This window comes from Puntigrus tetrazona, chromosome 3 (genome assembly GCF_018831695.1).
Source record: "Puntigrus tetrazona isolate hp1 chromosome 3, ASM1883169v1, whole genome shotgun sequence".
In the NCBI taxonomy this organism is placed as follows: domain Eukaryota; kingdom Metazoa; phylum Chordata; class Actinopteri; order Cypriniformes; family Cyprinidae; genus Puntigrus; species Puntigrus tetrazona.
Window position 1 is genome coordinate 10,242,044 of NC_056701.1, and position 15,584 is coordinate 10,257,627.

General features: G+C 38.6%; 1 protein-coding gene across 1 annotated transcript in view; it reads left to right on the top strand.

Annotated features, from left to right (window-relative positions):
• The first annotated feature begins 466 nt into the window (after positions 1–466).
• sept12 (septin 12) overlaps positions 467–15,584 on the top strand; it is a 53,892-nt gene continuing 38,774 nt past the window's right edge. Inside the window, exons 1-2 of the mRNA XM_043233707.1 lie at positions 467–712; positions 7,450–8,751. Coding sequence (XP_043089642.1) covers positions 658–712; positions 7,450–8,751 — 1,357 coding nt within the window. The 5' untranslated portion in view covers positions 467–657. The remainder of the gene's footprint in view (positions 713–7,449; positions 8,752–15,584) is intronic.

Genomic DNA, 15,584 nt, shown 5'->3' on the forward strand with positions numbered 1-15,584 from the left:
CCTTTATGCCAACGAGGCAATATGCCCCGCAGTTTGCCTAAGCCAATCTAATTTTCGCAGTTTACTTTAGTTACCCGTGCAACAACAAGCCCCGGTGTCCCCTGTATACGGCTCTCGGACCGCATGAGTCAGTTACAAACCTTAAAGCCCTGCTGCTCCGCACACAAAGCGTTTCATTGATAAATAATCGGCTTCTCAAGAAATCCACTTAGACGCAATCCCTCCCTCGTCTCTCACGAGATAAGGACAAAGAGTCATCTTCTTCGGGGGGCACTCATGTTCCCCACACACAAGCAAACGAAGGGGGACAGGCTTGCCTTTTCCAGGTGTAGCCGCAGGGTGGGGTGAAGGGTGGGGAGTCACTTTACCCACCACTCTGTTCGTGAGGGGGCAGGACTCACGGCGAGGAGGAGGAGGAGGTTTATCAGATGGTTTGTCTGCTTTTGGGTCTCTATTGAATCTGACGTTCTTCTCTTCGCTCTCAGATGAGAAACTACTCCCACCAAAATCGCAACTTTTTTTTTGTTGCAACGCAAGCTCAAAAATCGTCGGATAAGCTCGAAAATCTTTTAAGAGGCTCTGTGCTGTTTTCGCAAAGTTTATTTCTTGTGATTGCGCGCCACTGAGGCTGGAAGTTTTCCCTGGACTGAAGTCAGGATGTCAGATATCTCAGTCAATGACCATCTGGAGGGGATATTGTCTGATTTTGAGGGTAAGTGCGCGCGCGTTCATTTATTTATTTATTTATTATATATTTTTAATTTTATTTTATTTATTTATTTGAGGTAGGAAAAACTTAGCCAGAATAGTTATTTACGAGTTGAGTGTTTAAAAGTTAAAAGTTTTCTATATATATATATATATATATATATATATATATAGATAGATAGATAGATAGATAGATAGATAGATAAATTAATAATAATTAGAATGGGTTTTTTTTAAACATCTTAAAAGACTTTTTATGTATATTCTGTGTATATTTTAGTTATTGATTATGGTCGTCTGCGCAAGTTTGGTTGATGCTTTATTGTAATGTACTTTGTTAATACTTGTAAAGTGCAGACATTCATTGTCCATACAGACCCTAAGCACATGGATGACTAGAGGCTGAGTTGGTTAGTCTGTGTTAGGTCATAGGGCATGTTTAAAGACCCTATTAAGTGTATAATTTATATATGCAAAATCTATTTCAGTTAAACAACATGTCCTAATTTAAGTGGACTTTTAATATTACTGCAAATATAGGGGATACATCTTTAAAATTTAAACTTGCTAGTACAAACATGCCTTCTTTATCTATCTATCTATCTATCTATCTATCTATCTATCTATCTATCTATCTATCTATCTATCTATCTATCTATCTATCTATCTGTTCCAAAGAACTTTTAAAAGTTGTACAAAGTTATTGTAGTGAAAGTTCCACTGGTGTGCTGCTGTAATTATCTTAGCATGCTCCCAAACCTATGTTTCTTTACACTGAAGAGCGTCAATAACCATCTTCACAACCCTCACCACAGCCGTGTCCACTATTGAAACTGAAACACATTTCTGAGGAAGAGAGGCACCCTTTCCAATAGATCCGTCATGGACGGACACAGCGGGGACTGGAGAACAATAGTTTCTCTCAGTGTTTAGACAGGTGCTGATGTGAAGAGGAAAAACAAATTAGTTCAAGCACTCAGAATAAAGCACCGTCTATTATTATATTTGCATGCTACGTAGAAACAGTTGTCAGCTAAATACTGTCTAAGGAAGCGCTTTTGCTACCTTGGTAATGTTATGGAGCGGTTTGTCTGGTAGATGCTTCAGCAAAGACTCATTCTTAAGAACACTATGGCAATTACACATGATGACAGGGAAGATTGAGGTGTCTTTTGCTGAGCAGTAAACAAACATGTTCTCTGGGTGTGTTCCTTCCAGAGCTGGAACAGCACTAAAGGGCTCAACATTTTACCAATGCGTTAAACAAAATCACTTGACAAGCCTTGACTTCTGTCAGTTACAGCTTACTTTTATTAAGCTTTTAAAATGTATTATGACTAGAAACGAGGCGAAATTTAATTGAACTAGAAGATGGGATCGTCGCCTTCCATTTCACATGTTTTGAAAGTGTTCTTAGCGTTGGCCATTACGGTTTTCTCAGATTCATACCCAGGCCATGTGATTCCTAGTAGAAGATGCCACAAGAGAGACATTAAATTCTTTCAGCCTCACCTCAAACCAGCCAATAAGGTCATTTGCGAACAAGAGATCAGTGTGCCTCCATGTGCTTGAGTGAAGATAGACAGAACCACTGTTCATTCTGAGGAATGTTGTGGGACGTATAGTGAGATCCTTGGTTCTTTTATATGGCCGTTTGTGGTCGAGTGACTGTGAAAAGCAGTCACCAGTGTCTTATCAGTAGAAGTTTAATTGTAGGCATGAACTTTTTTGATGCACGGAGATGACTGTTCAGTGGGTGATGACGGATGCGTTTCCTGTAAATGTGAATGTGTGGAAATGAGGGAAAGGCAAAATATGTCCAAAAGAAGCAGCTTCAACCTTCCTGTTGTGTAATTTGAGGCTGGCCCATTAGAGATGGCATATGGTATGTCTTGAGGCTACATTTTTGATCCAGGGTCTGTATGTTCTTGATTCGTGGTACTGATTCACATAAAAAAAGGATGATGGTTTTCAATGCTTATACAGCCTATACAGTGCATTCCTCACAGCATTATGGGAGTCATAGAATAAAGATTGAGGAGATATAGGGCCCCTGGTAAAGCCTTGTGGGATAAGGGAGGCTAAGCTTGAAGGTCTGCATGAAATATCTGTGTACTTTGTCTATGTATGTGTGTATGAACACTACTGGGAAGAAAAAAAAATAGACTGCCAAGTTAAGTTATGAATTTTTGTCACTAAACATGACACAAATTGACCTTGAACTTTGGAAACTTTAGACCTTGAACTCTAGAAATGTGCCATTTACCGAAAGAATCATCACTTGACCATCTGGTATCCTTTAGAGATGTTATCTTTTTTAGCAAATGCTGTTTTATAAAATAGTTGTCCAATTTGTGGTTGTTCTCAAACTTTTAATGTTGCAACGTGTTACCCAGTTCTTAGACAAAACGTGTGGGTTATTGTTAGCTTTATTTTGGTTTGGTTTTGTTAAGTGTATTTATTTTATTTTTAATATAATTCATAGTGTAGATATATTTTTTTATGGTGTTTTGTATTTGTATTGTACCTTTTTAAATGTATTTATTTTACATTTTTACATAGTTTTTTTTTATTTATTTTGTTTATAAAGAGTAACACAGCTTTCTGATGTTGCATTTGGTTATGTCATTTACAGATATTTAATTTATGGTTGAGCTAGATTGGGGGCAATTACAGTAACTACCCTCTTTTTCCTTGGCTCTATCTCAAATACCTTCCAAATTTCTCACAAAGCACTAATTATAACTTTATCGTTCTAAAGTTTTGGGGTGTAATGGTAGTTTATGGATGGAGGCAAGAGAAGGTTAGTATTAAATAGCATGTTTAGGGATTATTTCTATCTCAGCTCAGTCTCAGTTTAATTATCATTCCTAAAACAGGTCCACCCCGAAACTTAGTGTCTAGCTTTATTCAAACTTAGTTTACCTTTTGATCAGTGTTTAGGTTCTAAAATGTTTTTTTCTAATATCAGATTCTACAAAAAGCTGCCAAGTTATGTTTAGAAAGACAGAGGAGTTCCGGAGAACCCACAGTGGCTCAGACATGTTTCTATGTAATTGCCTGATAGTTGATACCGCATACTGAGCATATGTGGACTGAAACCCATCAAATGCCATTATCAGCCACAAGTTGCTTTTTTCATGCTTGTTATATTCTTCATTCCCATTTGGAACATTAGATGCCAAATCTGAAATAGTAAAGAAAACATTGGTGTTGAATAGCGCATGTAGTTATATGGATCACGATGATGGAGGAGCTAAATTCAACCCAAAATGCTAAAAAGGTGTAATAGAGAGTATCTGTGACTGTGTGAAAGTTTTTCATTGCCCCCGGGGGGTGTGAATGCAGCGGCCTATTCGCATCGCTGCAATGCTGAAAATGGCAGCTAGGAATTCAGCTTCCAGATGTGCCTTAGCAGAGGTGGTCCCGAGCAACGTCTGAGATATGTGCTTAGGGTGGTGTTTCAAGGGGTCGTCTGGGAATACCTGTGAGGAATGTAATGGTGGGGGATGGAAAACCACAACAGGCCCAAACTAGCCTCCCCCACCCCCCAAACCCCCACTTCATCCGCCTGGCCAATGATTCACTCTCTCTGTAGGTGCATCTCTACAACTTTCCCTCTCAGGACTATCGGTTGAGCAGAGGATCTACATTTACACTGAAAATGTTGCTGATTATGCACATATGATCTCTATGTGTTTAACATAAATGTTTTGGATTGGTAATATACATCCATCTGTGACTATATGACGTCCCCTTGACCTCCCCCAACTGTCTCTTTGGCGACCCCCTCTGCAATCATCCCCAGGCCTTTCTCTGTTTGCCTTGCAGCCTCTCATCATAAACCTTAGGTCCAAAGTAACATAGCCGCTACTGTCGTAAAACCATGAACTGCATGATCCTAAATCTATATAAACGTACAGAGGAAACGCATGTTTTATTTAGCTGCATGTGGCTTTCTTTTGAATGGGTCACACATATATTGACTGTGCAAGGTATCTTGGTGGCTGGAAACATTTAAAAGGGGATCATTCACGCTAAAATGAAAGTTGTCTGTCAGTGGAGCGCAATGATGTTTTAAATCTTAATGTCTTTTATTGTACATACAGAAACTGTTGGAATGTTATTTTGTGTTTAACAAAGAAAAGAAATACAAGTTCGGAACGATAACTTTAATATTCGGTTGAACTACTCCTTTTGATTTTATTTCAGAAAAAAATGGGAATCTGTGTTTTTATATAGCACCACGGGTTCATCGACTTTTTCTCCAAGGGTCAAATAGTCTCGAGCTGCGTTGGACCTGATTATTAACAGGAAATTGCAAAAGAACCCAAAATGTCCTTAATGAAAGAATGTCAGCAACAGAGTATTTGACAGGAAGCATAAAATCATCACAGGAGGCATTGACATCTATCCCATTTCCCAAAGAGCCATAACAAGCAGCATACAGTTTCGAGACACAGTCGTGAGGAAAAAGAGAGCAAGGCAAAGAAGGAGCTTCTCAGGTTCCTCTCTTTTATCAGATTGTGCAGGCATTGTGCTGCTTCGTGTGTTAACAGAGAGGATTAAACTGCAGCAAAGCTGTGAGAAAGAATATTGAACAGCACAGAGATGGTGCGCTCGGCTGCCAGCGTAATTATTTCCTGAGCGTTTGACAGGGTGCCAGTAATTACCTGATACCGGCCCCTTTTTATCTCAGTCAAAGGGGAGTACAAGTTTACACTTGCATGTGCTGCACCGTAAAAAAAAAAGCTGTTAGACTTTGCCACTTGGTTTGCTGTCCCTCCCTCACTTAGTGTCTTTTCTTTTGCTTTCCGAAACTATAGTCAGCTAAAGTGGTGCACACTTCTTTGCCAAAGTGCACTTCTCCATCACTTTGAGTGCCATTGTGAGAGTACACACAGCAACTTTAACCTCTCCTCCACTGAATCAAATGGCACCCTAATGGTGTTCTTCTCATATTAAATGCCTTCTGGGGCTCTGAAGAGAATGACATTGCTTGTAGCAAGATGCATGGACAGTCTTGCTGCAGGAATTCGATTAGACCTAAACTTTCACAGCTGTGCGGATGATGTCTGGCGAGCTGCAACAAAGGGTCTGTGGTCTCCTCACTGTAAAAGAGGGGGCTGTTCTTGTGTGAAATGTGATTTCATTTAGTGCCTGTAGTCTTCGTGACTCTAATTGGTAGCATACCCTACGGGAAGACAGTCGGCCCTGGCTCCAGCCCTGCCCCCTGCCGGGTGAAGATAAAATCAGGGCTGCTGGGCGAGATGCTATGATAACCTCACACTGATATCTGCTTGTTTACACAAGGCAGCACCTGAAGAGGGTTGAAAACCTCTGACGTTCTGTCATGGTGCCTGGGTGTGTGATATGACAAAGATGGCACGTAAGCTATGGTAGTCTGCGGCTGCAAGCACCTCATGGTATCACATAGACACATTCAATTGTGATCTCGTGGCCCAATAGTGTCTACGTGAAATGCTCAAGCTGCCACTTCTAATTGGGTCTGCCACAGAGCTGTTGGGACATTTGTACTGTTCGCCACTGGAATTCTCAGTCACGGTGAAGGGCTGCTGTAATCCAAGCCTTCAGCCCCTGACACTGTGTCTTTGAATTGGTCCTTTGTGCTGGAGGAAAAGCCACTGCCTCTCACAAAGGGAAAAGGTCGGAAAGCACTGTTTGCCTTCGGCTTTGTGTTGCTGCTTCTGAGAATGAGGGGATTATACAGTGTCACCACAATTTACATGCTCCAGGTGTAGATTTACCGTTCAGCCCCACGAGAGGCTGCTTCCACTTTCTTATTGTACATTTTCTTAGCACATTATTTTAATTGACAGCAAATATCATTATGCTTTTAAAGTTGGTGTTGGTGGAGACATGGGCAATTTTTAAAGTCTGTGTGGATTTTGATTTGGCCGGTGTTTTAAATTTTCTGCTTTTAGAATTTTTAAATAATGTGCTTTGTCTTGTTTTCTGGTAAAAAAAAAATATATATATATAGCTTAAAGAATAACAAAAAAATATAGCTTAAAGAATAACATTTACGTGAGAAGCAAAAATAATGGAAATGTATTTTAAAAAATTACATCTTAAATTAATTATATAGCTAATGCTTTTGTTTGTTAATTTATCTAGTCTCAGTATATTTATAATTATTTCAATACCACTGAACTATCAAATCTTTTGTGTAAAAAGATCGTTAACTGTTGTTCGTACTATGTGCAAATATTTTCATCTATCCTAGTCCTAATCTCTTAAAGACTTATGAAACATCATCTGGGTGCTTGAATAAAGCATATTTGGTCACAGTTATATCACCATCAAAGCAAGATTGCACAGACACCATTGTAATTATGGCTTGGCCCTTCAAAATCTTTCTGACAGGCGTCCATTCAGAGAGGGCTCCAGGCTGCCCTCACCGTGAAGTGTATCCTTTTAAGGTTTTAGTGCCTCTTTAAATCAAAAACAGGAAATGACTGTCTTAGCTGATTTATGATTTCTATCATGAAAGAAGTCGAAATCTTTGATGTATTATCAGTATGATCACCAATTTAGAAAAGTATTACCTGAAAAATTATAGCCTAGTGTTTCTGGAACTGAAATTTGCCCGTTGGTTATTAAGTACAATTTAACTGACCTCATTTTAGGATATGTCTTTTATTATTCATTAAGCCTTCAAAAGTGTCTTTTGACATTGACAATGAATCAATCAGTTTTTTTTCTTCTTTCTTTATACAGCTCTGAAGAGGTCCTTTGATATTGATGATGTGAATGAGATCCCCACATTCTCCCCTACGTCTTCTGTCACATCTCCCATCAGCCCGAGTACTATCCTCAACAAGACAAATGATGTGAGGAGTCCAGGGAACCAAGTGTCTCCTCCTTATCGCTCCAGGATTAGTATCAGCTGCAGTCCTGCCCAGAGCCCTGTTTTGAAAAATAGGATGGTTTCCAGCCTCTCCTTCAACCGAGGGACAATGGGAAAGCCCACTATCAATGCCAATACTGGGATCAACCGAGCTGCCTCTTTTCAAAACAAATTCAACCCCAATGGCTTCACTTCATCTTCTGGGCCAGGAAGTGACAACGATAGTCTCCATAGCTCCTCTTCTAGTCTGGAGTATCAGGCCTCTTCAAAACTCTGCTCCTACACAAGCCCTCCCCAGAGTCCTGTCGGTGTTGGGGATTTCAAAGCCCAACGTTTAGGCAGCCCTGCCCTGAAGAAGTTCTCCTCGCATGGAAACATGTTCCATTCAGAGCTGGAGGGTGCTCTCGTCATCCCAACTGAACCCATGGGTATTAGCCATGGCTCCATGCCTTCTTTGGACCTCCAGGTGGAGACTGCAGGAATGAGACGAGTGATATCGCCTGGATCACGATTCACCAATACAGGTCCGCAGTGGAGTCCCCACAATGTCCAGAACAGCAGTACCTTTGCAAGGGATTCGTCTTTCAACAGCCAGTCACCTAGACCTAAAGATCCGGTTCGCCTCAACAAGTTTCCTCTTGATCTTGACAACTTGGTTTTCAAGTCTCAGACAGAATCTCCAGGAGCACCTAAACCCCCTCCAAGATTCCACACGTTATCCAACAGTCCCACTGTATCAGCAAGTCCCTCTGCATCCATCAGCAGCCTAGACAGCACAGATCTACCCATGGTCCACAACAACAATAACATTGAAAAGAAAGAGCCCATCACTCCTCCTGGAGCTATCCCAGTACCCAACATCAGCGAATCCCCCTTGCCTCTGTCTCCTGCTCAGACTCCACAGTTCAATGTGGTCTCTAAGCCCCAAGTGGTCCAGGTGGCCCCTGCCTCACCATCCCTGTCAGGACAGGTGGAGATCAGCAATGATATTGATCAAGACGATATCCATGCCAAGGAGAGTGTGGGTTCCATATTACAGCGAATCGCCTCTTTCTCGAAAGTGGAGACTAAAGTGCCAGTGTCTGAGCCAAGTCTGGTCATCCCGCTGAGCAATGGAGTAATCAAAAAAGACTCACCAGCAATACAACGTAAGGAGCTCAAGAGATCAGAAGGTAAGATGAAGTGTCCTTAATATTCCAGTTTCAGAGTCTTAATAGCTCATAACTTGGGTATTAAAGTTAACCAGAAGAACTGGGTCAATGCCACTGGTGGTTACGCTTCATGTCGGAAAAAGATTTTCTATTGAACATGCACTTAAAATGGAAGGTATGCCCTTTGCAATGAATACAATTAGTTGAGTAAACAGAACTGTGTGGGTCTAAAGGCAGCACTTTATTTGAAGTGCTGCTGTCATCACAGCTGTCTTTCTGCACCATACTGACATACTATAGAAAAAAAGGTGATGGGAGAGAAAAAAGACAAAAAAAAAAGATGAATTCCTGGCATATCAACAAATAGCTGAATGCAAACAGTGATAACAGTTCAGGGGAGCCTGTCATCACTGCCTACCCAGTAAAGTGATCCCTGGCAGGCATATCTGAGTCGAATGCTGCCAGAGGCAAGAGAATCAGCCCCTTATACAGTTAAATTTCTCAGGTGTGTCAATCTCTGCTACTATGATCTCACCCAATCCAGAGACGCCTAACTTACTTACCATTGGGATTAGTGCAATCCAGATAGGCTTTGGACTGTTGGCACCCTAATTATGTTCTTGTGTATGGCTTTACATAGCAATTGACTATAATGAATTCAGAACTGAAGCCTAGAGATATCAAAGGCATCAGGGTGGAAAGCATATTATAGGGTGGAAAGTTCAGTCAGCACCATAGTCATCAAATATTGTCATGCTCTGGCGTCAAATATCTTTTGTGTCAGGACATAAATTTTTGAAGTACATTTACATTTATTCATTTAGCATATGTAACTTCATCATAAGAGTGACACTAAACTCTACCCTTGTTGGTTACTGATGCTAACTAAAATGTACAGAACATATAGAACCCATGGAAATAAATTTAATAAATAAAGGACATTTCCTTTATCAATATTGGTTTCCAATATATTATATATATATATATATATATATATATATATATATATATATATATATATATATATATATATATATATATATATATATATATATAATATATTGGTTTCCAATAAAATGTACTTGTACAATAGAAGAAATTAACTGGAAATTGATGTAATATGCATTTCCCACCCTAAAAACAGTTTTTTTTGTAATAACATGATAGAAAATGGTAAAGACAGTTGATCAGATCTGCTCCAAATGCTTCTGACAGTCATCTGAAAAACAAAACCACATTTGAAAGCAATTATACTTTATACGTTTTGGTACATTTAGTTATTATTACAATACTACCACTAGACCCCACAACTATTACCATGTTTCTGAATACTTTTAATAAAATCGGAAGTGGGCAAACACACAACTCACAACATATTCACAATACTTAAAAAGTACTACCATCTTCTGTTCTTTCTATATTTGTGTGGCACAAAGTAGTATGCATTCCTTTTGAAAAACATGTATTTGATATTTTGAACATGGCACTGTGAGACAACAGAAAGAAATAAGACTATTGAAAGAAACTGTAAGAACAAACAGTTCTAAACCTTGAATCAATAATAGCAATGATGAGGATGGGGTTAGGTTTCTATAAATGTTGGTTGCTAACATTAATGACCTAATTATGGTGTCCTACACCTCTGTGTAACTATGGTAAAGCCATAAAGTGGTGACACATGTGCATGTTGGATCCACATAAATGGCAATATGTTTGATATTACAGTGGTGTACCACAAACCGTAATGAATTTCAAAGTATTTCAGACAAAAATACATGTTGGGAAAGCTGCGACCAGAAACGAGTTGGGGAATTTTCAGCTCCACATGTTGTATATTTGCTTCATTCTGTTGTGTTTTCCCTCCGTCTTCACTTCCTGGGGTCATGTTGCAGAGGGGAGAGGGGTGCATTTCCTGACCTGAGAAAACAGAGAGCATTGAACTGGAGGGAATCAGTGGGCGCCTGCAACTATGTTTGGACACGTAGATCCTTCTTGTATAGCAGCTTCAGTTGTGAGTCTCACGAGTAAGCTAACATCAGGGTGGGCGTCTTGACATCTGCGCTGATCCCAGGCAGCCAGCCCCCACACTGAAACATCTCTGAAACATAAACATGACTTCATTTACACTGTGATTTATAATTTCCAGTGTTAGGATGTGTGGCAAAATAGGTGCCGCCCCGGGCTTGTACCTCAGGCTGATCTGTGCTGTTTGCTGTTTGTCAGATGGTTGAGCTGTAAAAGCTGCGCTGATGGGTCGGATGAAACCGACTTCCCAAAAGCTGCATCAGTGGAAGTCTGGGATGTGGGTGCTGTTTATGTCATGCTATCTGCTTCAGGCAGTGTTTTCGGTGGTTCTGTGGTGTCTTGTTTTCTTTTCATTTTTTCCCTCAAAATATGTGGGCATAGTGCACACGGTTGTAGCCCTTTCACAAAGGCAATAGGAAATTCCCACCCATGTTTTCATCATGTTCCATATTCATTATGACTTGTTTTATTTTTTGAAATTGAAGTATATTTAGGCCTTACGTCATCCGCCCATCATTGAGCTATATGTAGGTCCTTTGCACAGTTTCCTGTGATAACAAGGGAAAAGATCATTCACTGTTCAGACCAAACACACGACACGCTCCCAACTGTGTTTATAGCTTTCCTGGGACAACAGGGCTTCCCAGTTCATTGATGTTGTCAGCAAAGACTCATATAGGGTTACCCTTATGATTTCAAACTTATTTTGAGTTTTTAGTTTTAGTTTAGTTTAGTTTTTTGTGCTATTTACTAATTGTGCATACTGTATGTAAAAAAAACAATCATTATAAAATAAAGTCCGCATTGTAAGTATGCATGTGTATATAGGTTTGCTACGGTATATTGTGATGCATATACCATATATGCACATAGATGTACAAAGAATCTTTTTTTCTATTATTAGCTTAACAATAATAACTTTCTAAATTTGCTACTTGTTTCTGAAAGACTAGTATGAATAATATCCTAATATACTAAATTCCACTGTATTACAGGATAGGAAGGAATATGAAGAGGTATAGGTACTAATATGCCATTCCAGATTCAATTTTCAATCTTGATTTTTGTCTGTGATACAAATGCTGTAGAATAATATCTTAATATTTTTTAAAGGTGAAGTTTGATATTTTTGCATCTCTAGCATAACTTAACAGAATTGCAAAAATAATGGTATTACGAACATTCATCTCATTTTCCATTCGCCATCTAAACAGATAGACCCACCCCAAACTTGCATCATTGGCTGAACCGGTGTTACCGTGCTGCTATGGTTGGAATTCACAAACAAACAGAGCAATGTTTTTATAACACAGCACCAAATAGAACTGCAAAAATAATGATTGGTTTTAATGAACATTTCTCCCATCTTCTACTGGCTAACCAAAAAGATAGCCCTGCACTCAAACTCACATCATTGGTTGAGCCAGTGTTGCTATGCTGGGCTGGTCGGAATTCTCAAACAAACAGGGCAATGTTTTAGCAGCACAGAGAAACCATTTTTACACTTTTGTTTGTGTTTTAAAAAAAGGGGGGAGAGGGGGTTTCTTTTTCTTTTCAAGGGCTTTTTTTGTAGGCTACTTATGACTGAAAACCATTTACAAGTTGTACAGTTCTTTATGAAGCAGATTGAGTCATGTTCAACGCTTCTTGTTTCTCACATTTATTGAAGTCTAATGCTGATGTAGACATCTTGTAAAATCAGCCATAGTGTTACAACTGGCTGTAAAAAGGAAAAATGATCTGCTAATGTATGTTAGCTGTTTAAATTATTGTTTTGCTATCACTCCCTTCTGCTCCAAGATGTTTTTCTAGTAAAAAAAACATGACAACAAAAACAGCCAGAGGGTCTTCTTCCACTCTCTTCCTCTAACAGAGAGAGAGAGTAAAATCATCTTTGAAGCTGCTCATAAATACAGCAAGACCTCCAGAACAGACGACAGTTTCTCTTCTGAAACCGCCTCAGCTACTTATGTGGTAAAATAAAGCATGTCTGGAGTCTGCTGATGAGTTGCGTTTCTTTTCATCACCATGACCTTAGAAGTTCCTCACACATCCGGAGTGTAAAATTCCATTAACTTTGCTATTTCTTCATGTCAGTCAAAGTGCTGCTTTCTGCATTTTTACAGTATTGAAATCCAGTCAAAATGAAAAAGATTTTTTTTTTTTCGCCATATAAGTATCTCTCTCCTCGCTTCCCCTATCTCCTAGGTCTTGGCTTCATGTCTCCACTTGTCTGATGAAGGCTGAAAGCTCTTTGCTCCCTTTTACAGCACAATTTATTCTGTATCTAATGACAATGATTTAGGGAATAAATTCTTCGCAAGCAGATGTTTAAGGCCACCCTCCCATTATCCCCTCCAGCTTAGGGAGAGAACAAGAGAGTTCTCTGCTTTGTAAAAGAAGTTGATCGCCTTTCTTTAAGTTAAATAGTTTACTTACTTCATCAGTTTCTGTGCTTCTAAATATACAGGCAGTTCAGAGGACAAAAGACATTTTTTTGTATAGTGAGGTTTTTTAATGCAGAAAATGATTTCTATATAGTGTTCTTTTCTTTTTTTAAGCTGTTTATAGTTCATGTTTGGTGCCATTTTCAGTCATATCACAGCTTCTTTTGTATTGAGAAGGAAATGTGTTTCCTTAGCAGATAAGACAACATTAACAAGCAGCAGTATTCTTATCTTAGGCCCATAGAGGTGGGTCAGTAATGGGATCGACTTGCCTGTTACCAGGACATTTATCCACGTGTGAACCTGGTGCTCTCTTCTGAGAAAGATTTGGATGTCTTCTCCCCATTTAGCATAATTTAGCTTGCTGTCGTCGATGATTTATTACCTGCGCATGCTGTCTGAGGCATTGGAGAAGATGAGCAGTGTTTATGGGTTTGAGAGGCATTGTGTGTGTTGCCGTTTCACAACAACCCAGTATTAAGTCTAGTGGAGCTTTCACAATTACCATAGCAACCTTTAGGTGCTCTGTAATGTTGACGTGTAAAGGTACTGCCTGTGAGTAGAGTTAAACATGATAGCACTCATTTCCATGAGAGGAAAATATGCCCCTCTGGGTCACATTTGACCTCATCTAATCCTCCAAGCCTGCAATGTCAATGCTGATAACTGAAGGACAAGCTTATAAATCTAGTGTTTGGCCTCACATTCATCAGCTATATTTAAAAAAAGGATAAAGATGAAGGAAAATCCTTATTTTAAGGAGAAATTGCTTCAGATATCAGGTCTTCCTGTTCAAGGCATGAAGATTAAACTCAAGCGTGATCGACATTCTTTACAGAATAAGTCTGGAGTACCTGCATGAAATCTGCTGCCAGAGCATTCCACCGAATTCACAAAGTCTTATGAAGGTACTTATGAAATATCTGGAATAATTTCAAGTTCTGTTAAATGATGTATTGCATCCATTTTTTTTTATATATATTGTGTATACTCATAATTTTTATATATAAATATACACACATACAGTATATATTTGGAAATTATTTAGTTGTTAATACATTTATGTATTCATATCATATTTTATGTTATATATAGATATGATGTTTATATATTAAATATATATTTTTCTTAAATATATGCATGCATGTGTTTGTGTGTGTGTTTGTGTTTGTTATATATTGCTCCTTTGATAAGAAACAACATTTCATCTTTCAAGTTATGTCCAATGAACAAATTAATAAATGCCGTTTTGACGCTCTGTGATGTGCTGTGACAGATCACGAGTGAGCATGATCGATGCTTATTCTTTATTTGTTTTAATGCACAATAAATATGAATGAACATATCATGTATCACATCAGTGTTTCAACATCAGAAAAACCCCAAAATAACTGCTTGTAAGCAATATATGCATGCAATTTAAGTTGAGGCTCTGTAATTGTAACATTATAGTAATGTAAAAGGGCTCCCTATAGTTTAGATTATAAACTGAAGTGTATTGAAATTATTATAATAGAAATGTATTATTTTTTTTTTATTTTATTTTAGAATATATCATGTATTTTTTATATAAAAGTCTATTATTTTTGTAGATATTCAAGATATAATATATATCATATAATACAGATATTGCTGGATTTTCACATATTACAAATAAATAACATAATTGTGACCCATCGGATTGCCCTCCATTTTTGTTTTAGAGTATCATAGTCTTGATGTGAATGAGTTCAGATCATTCATGGGGGGTTTAGCTGATCAGATAAAAGAGAGGGTTTGGTGAAAAAAATGATAATTTGATGGGATTAATTAATTCCTGGTGGAAAATATTTTCAGCCTAAGGGAAGTATGCACACATCATGAGTTCAGATGTTCAGTTGTGCTGACAGTCTGTGCGGGGAGCTAGCCTCATTGAGTTTAACACAATACGCCGATAACAGCACAGGACAGGTTTTATTAACCTGATATTGTGGATGCAAAGGTTCTCTGGGAGGGCTTTTTACACTTTAGACAGGGAAATCTTTGTTAAATCTGGCCCCCTTCCTAAACAAATAATGCCACAAGCACTTAAGAGTAACATCAGTTATACTGACATTGTTGTTCAGCTGTGTAGAATTGCGGTTGCAGTATTCATGAATAATTTGAAAGAGGTCTCAGTGGAGCATGAAACGAAAATGTTTCATGCAGTTTATGTGGATAATCCAGCTTTTGTACTAAAGTGTTTTTTTTTAACCAACAAGTAAACTTTACTTTTGTCAGTTTGAGCCAACATTTAAAGCAGCTGATAACTTGATATCTGTCCGCATATGATATTATATATGTTGTCCATTAATAACGAGTGGTATATTGTCTCAAACAGCCAATCTGCTAATGGGCTGTGCT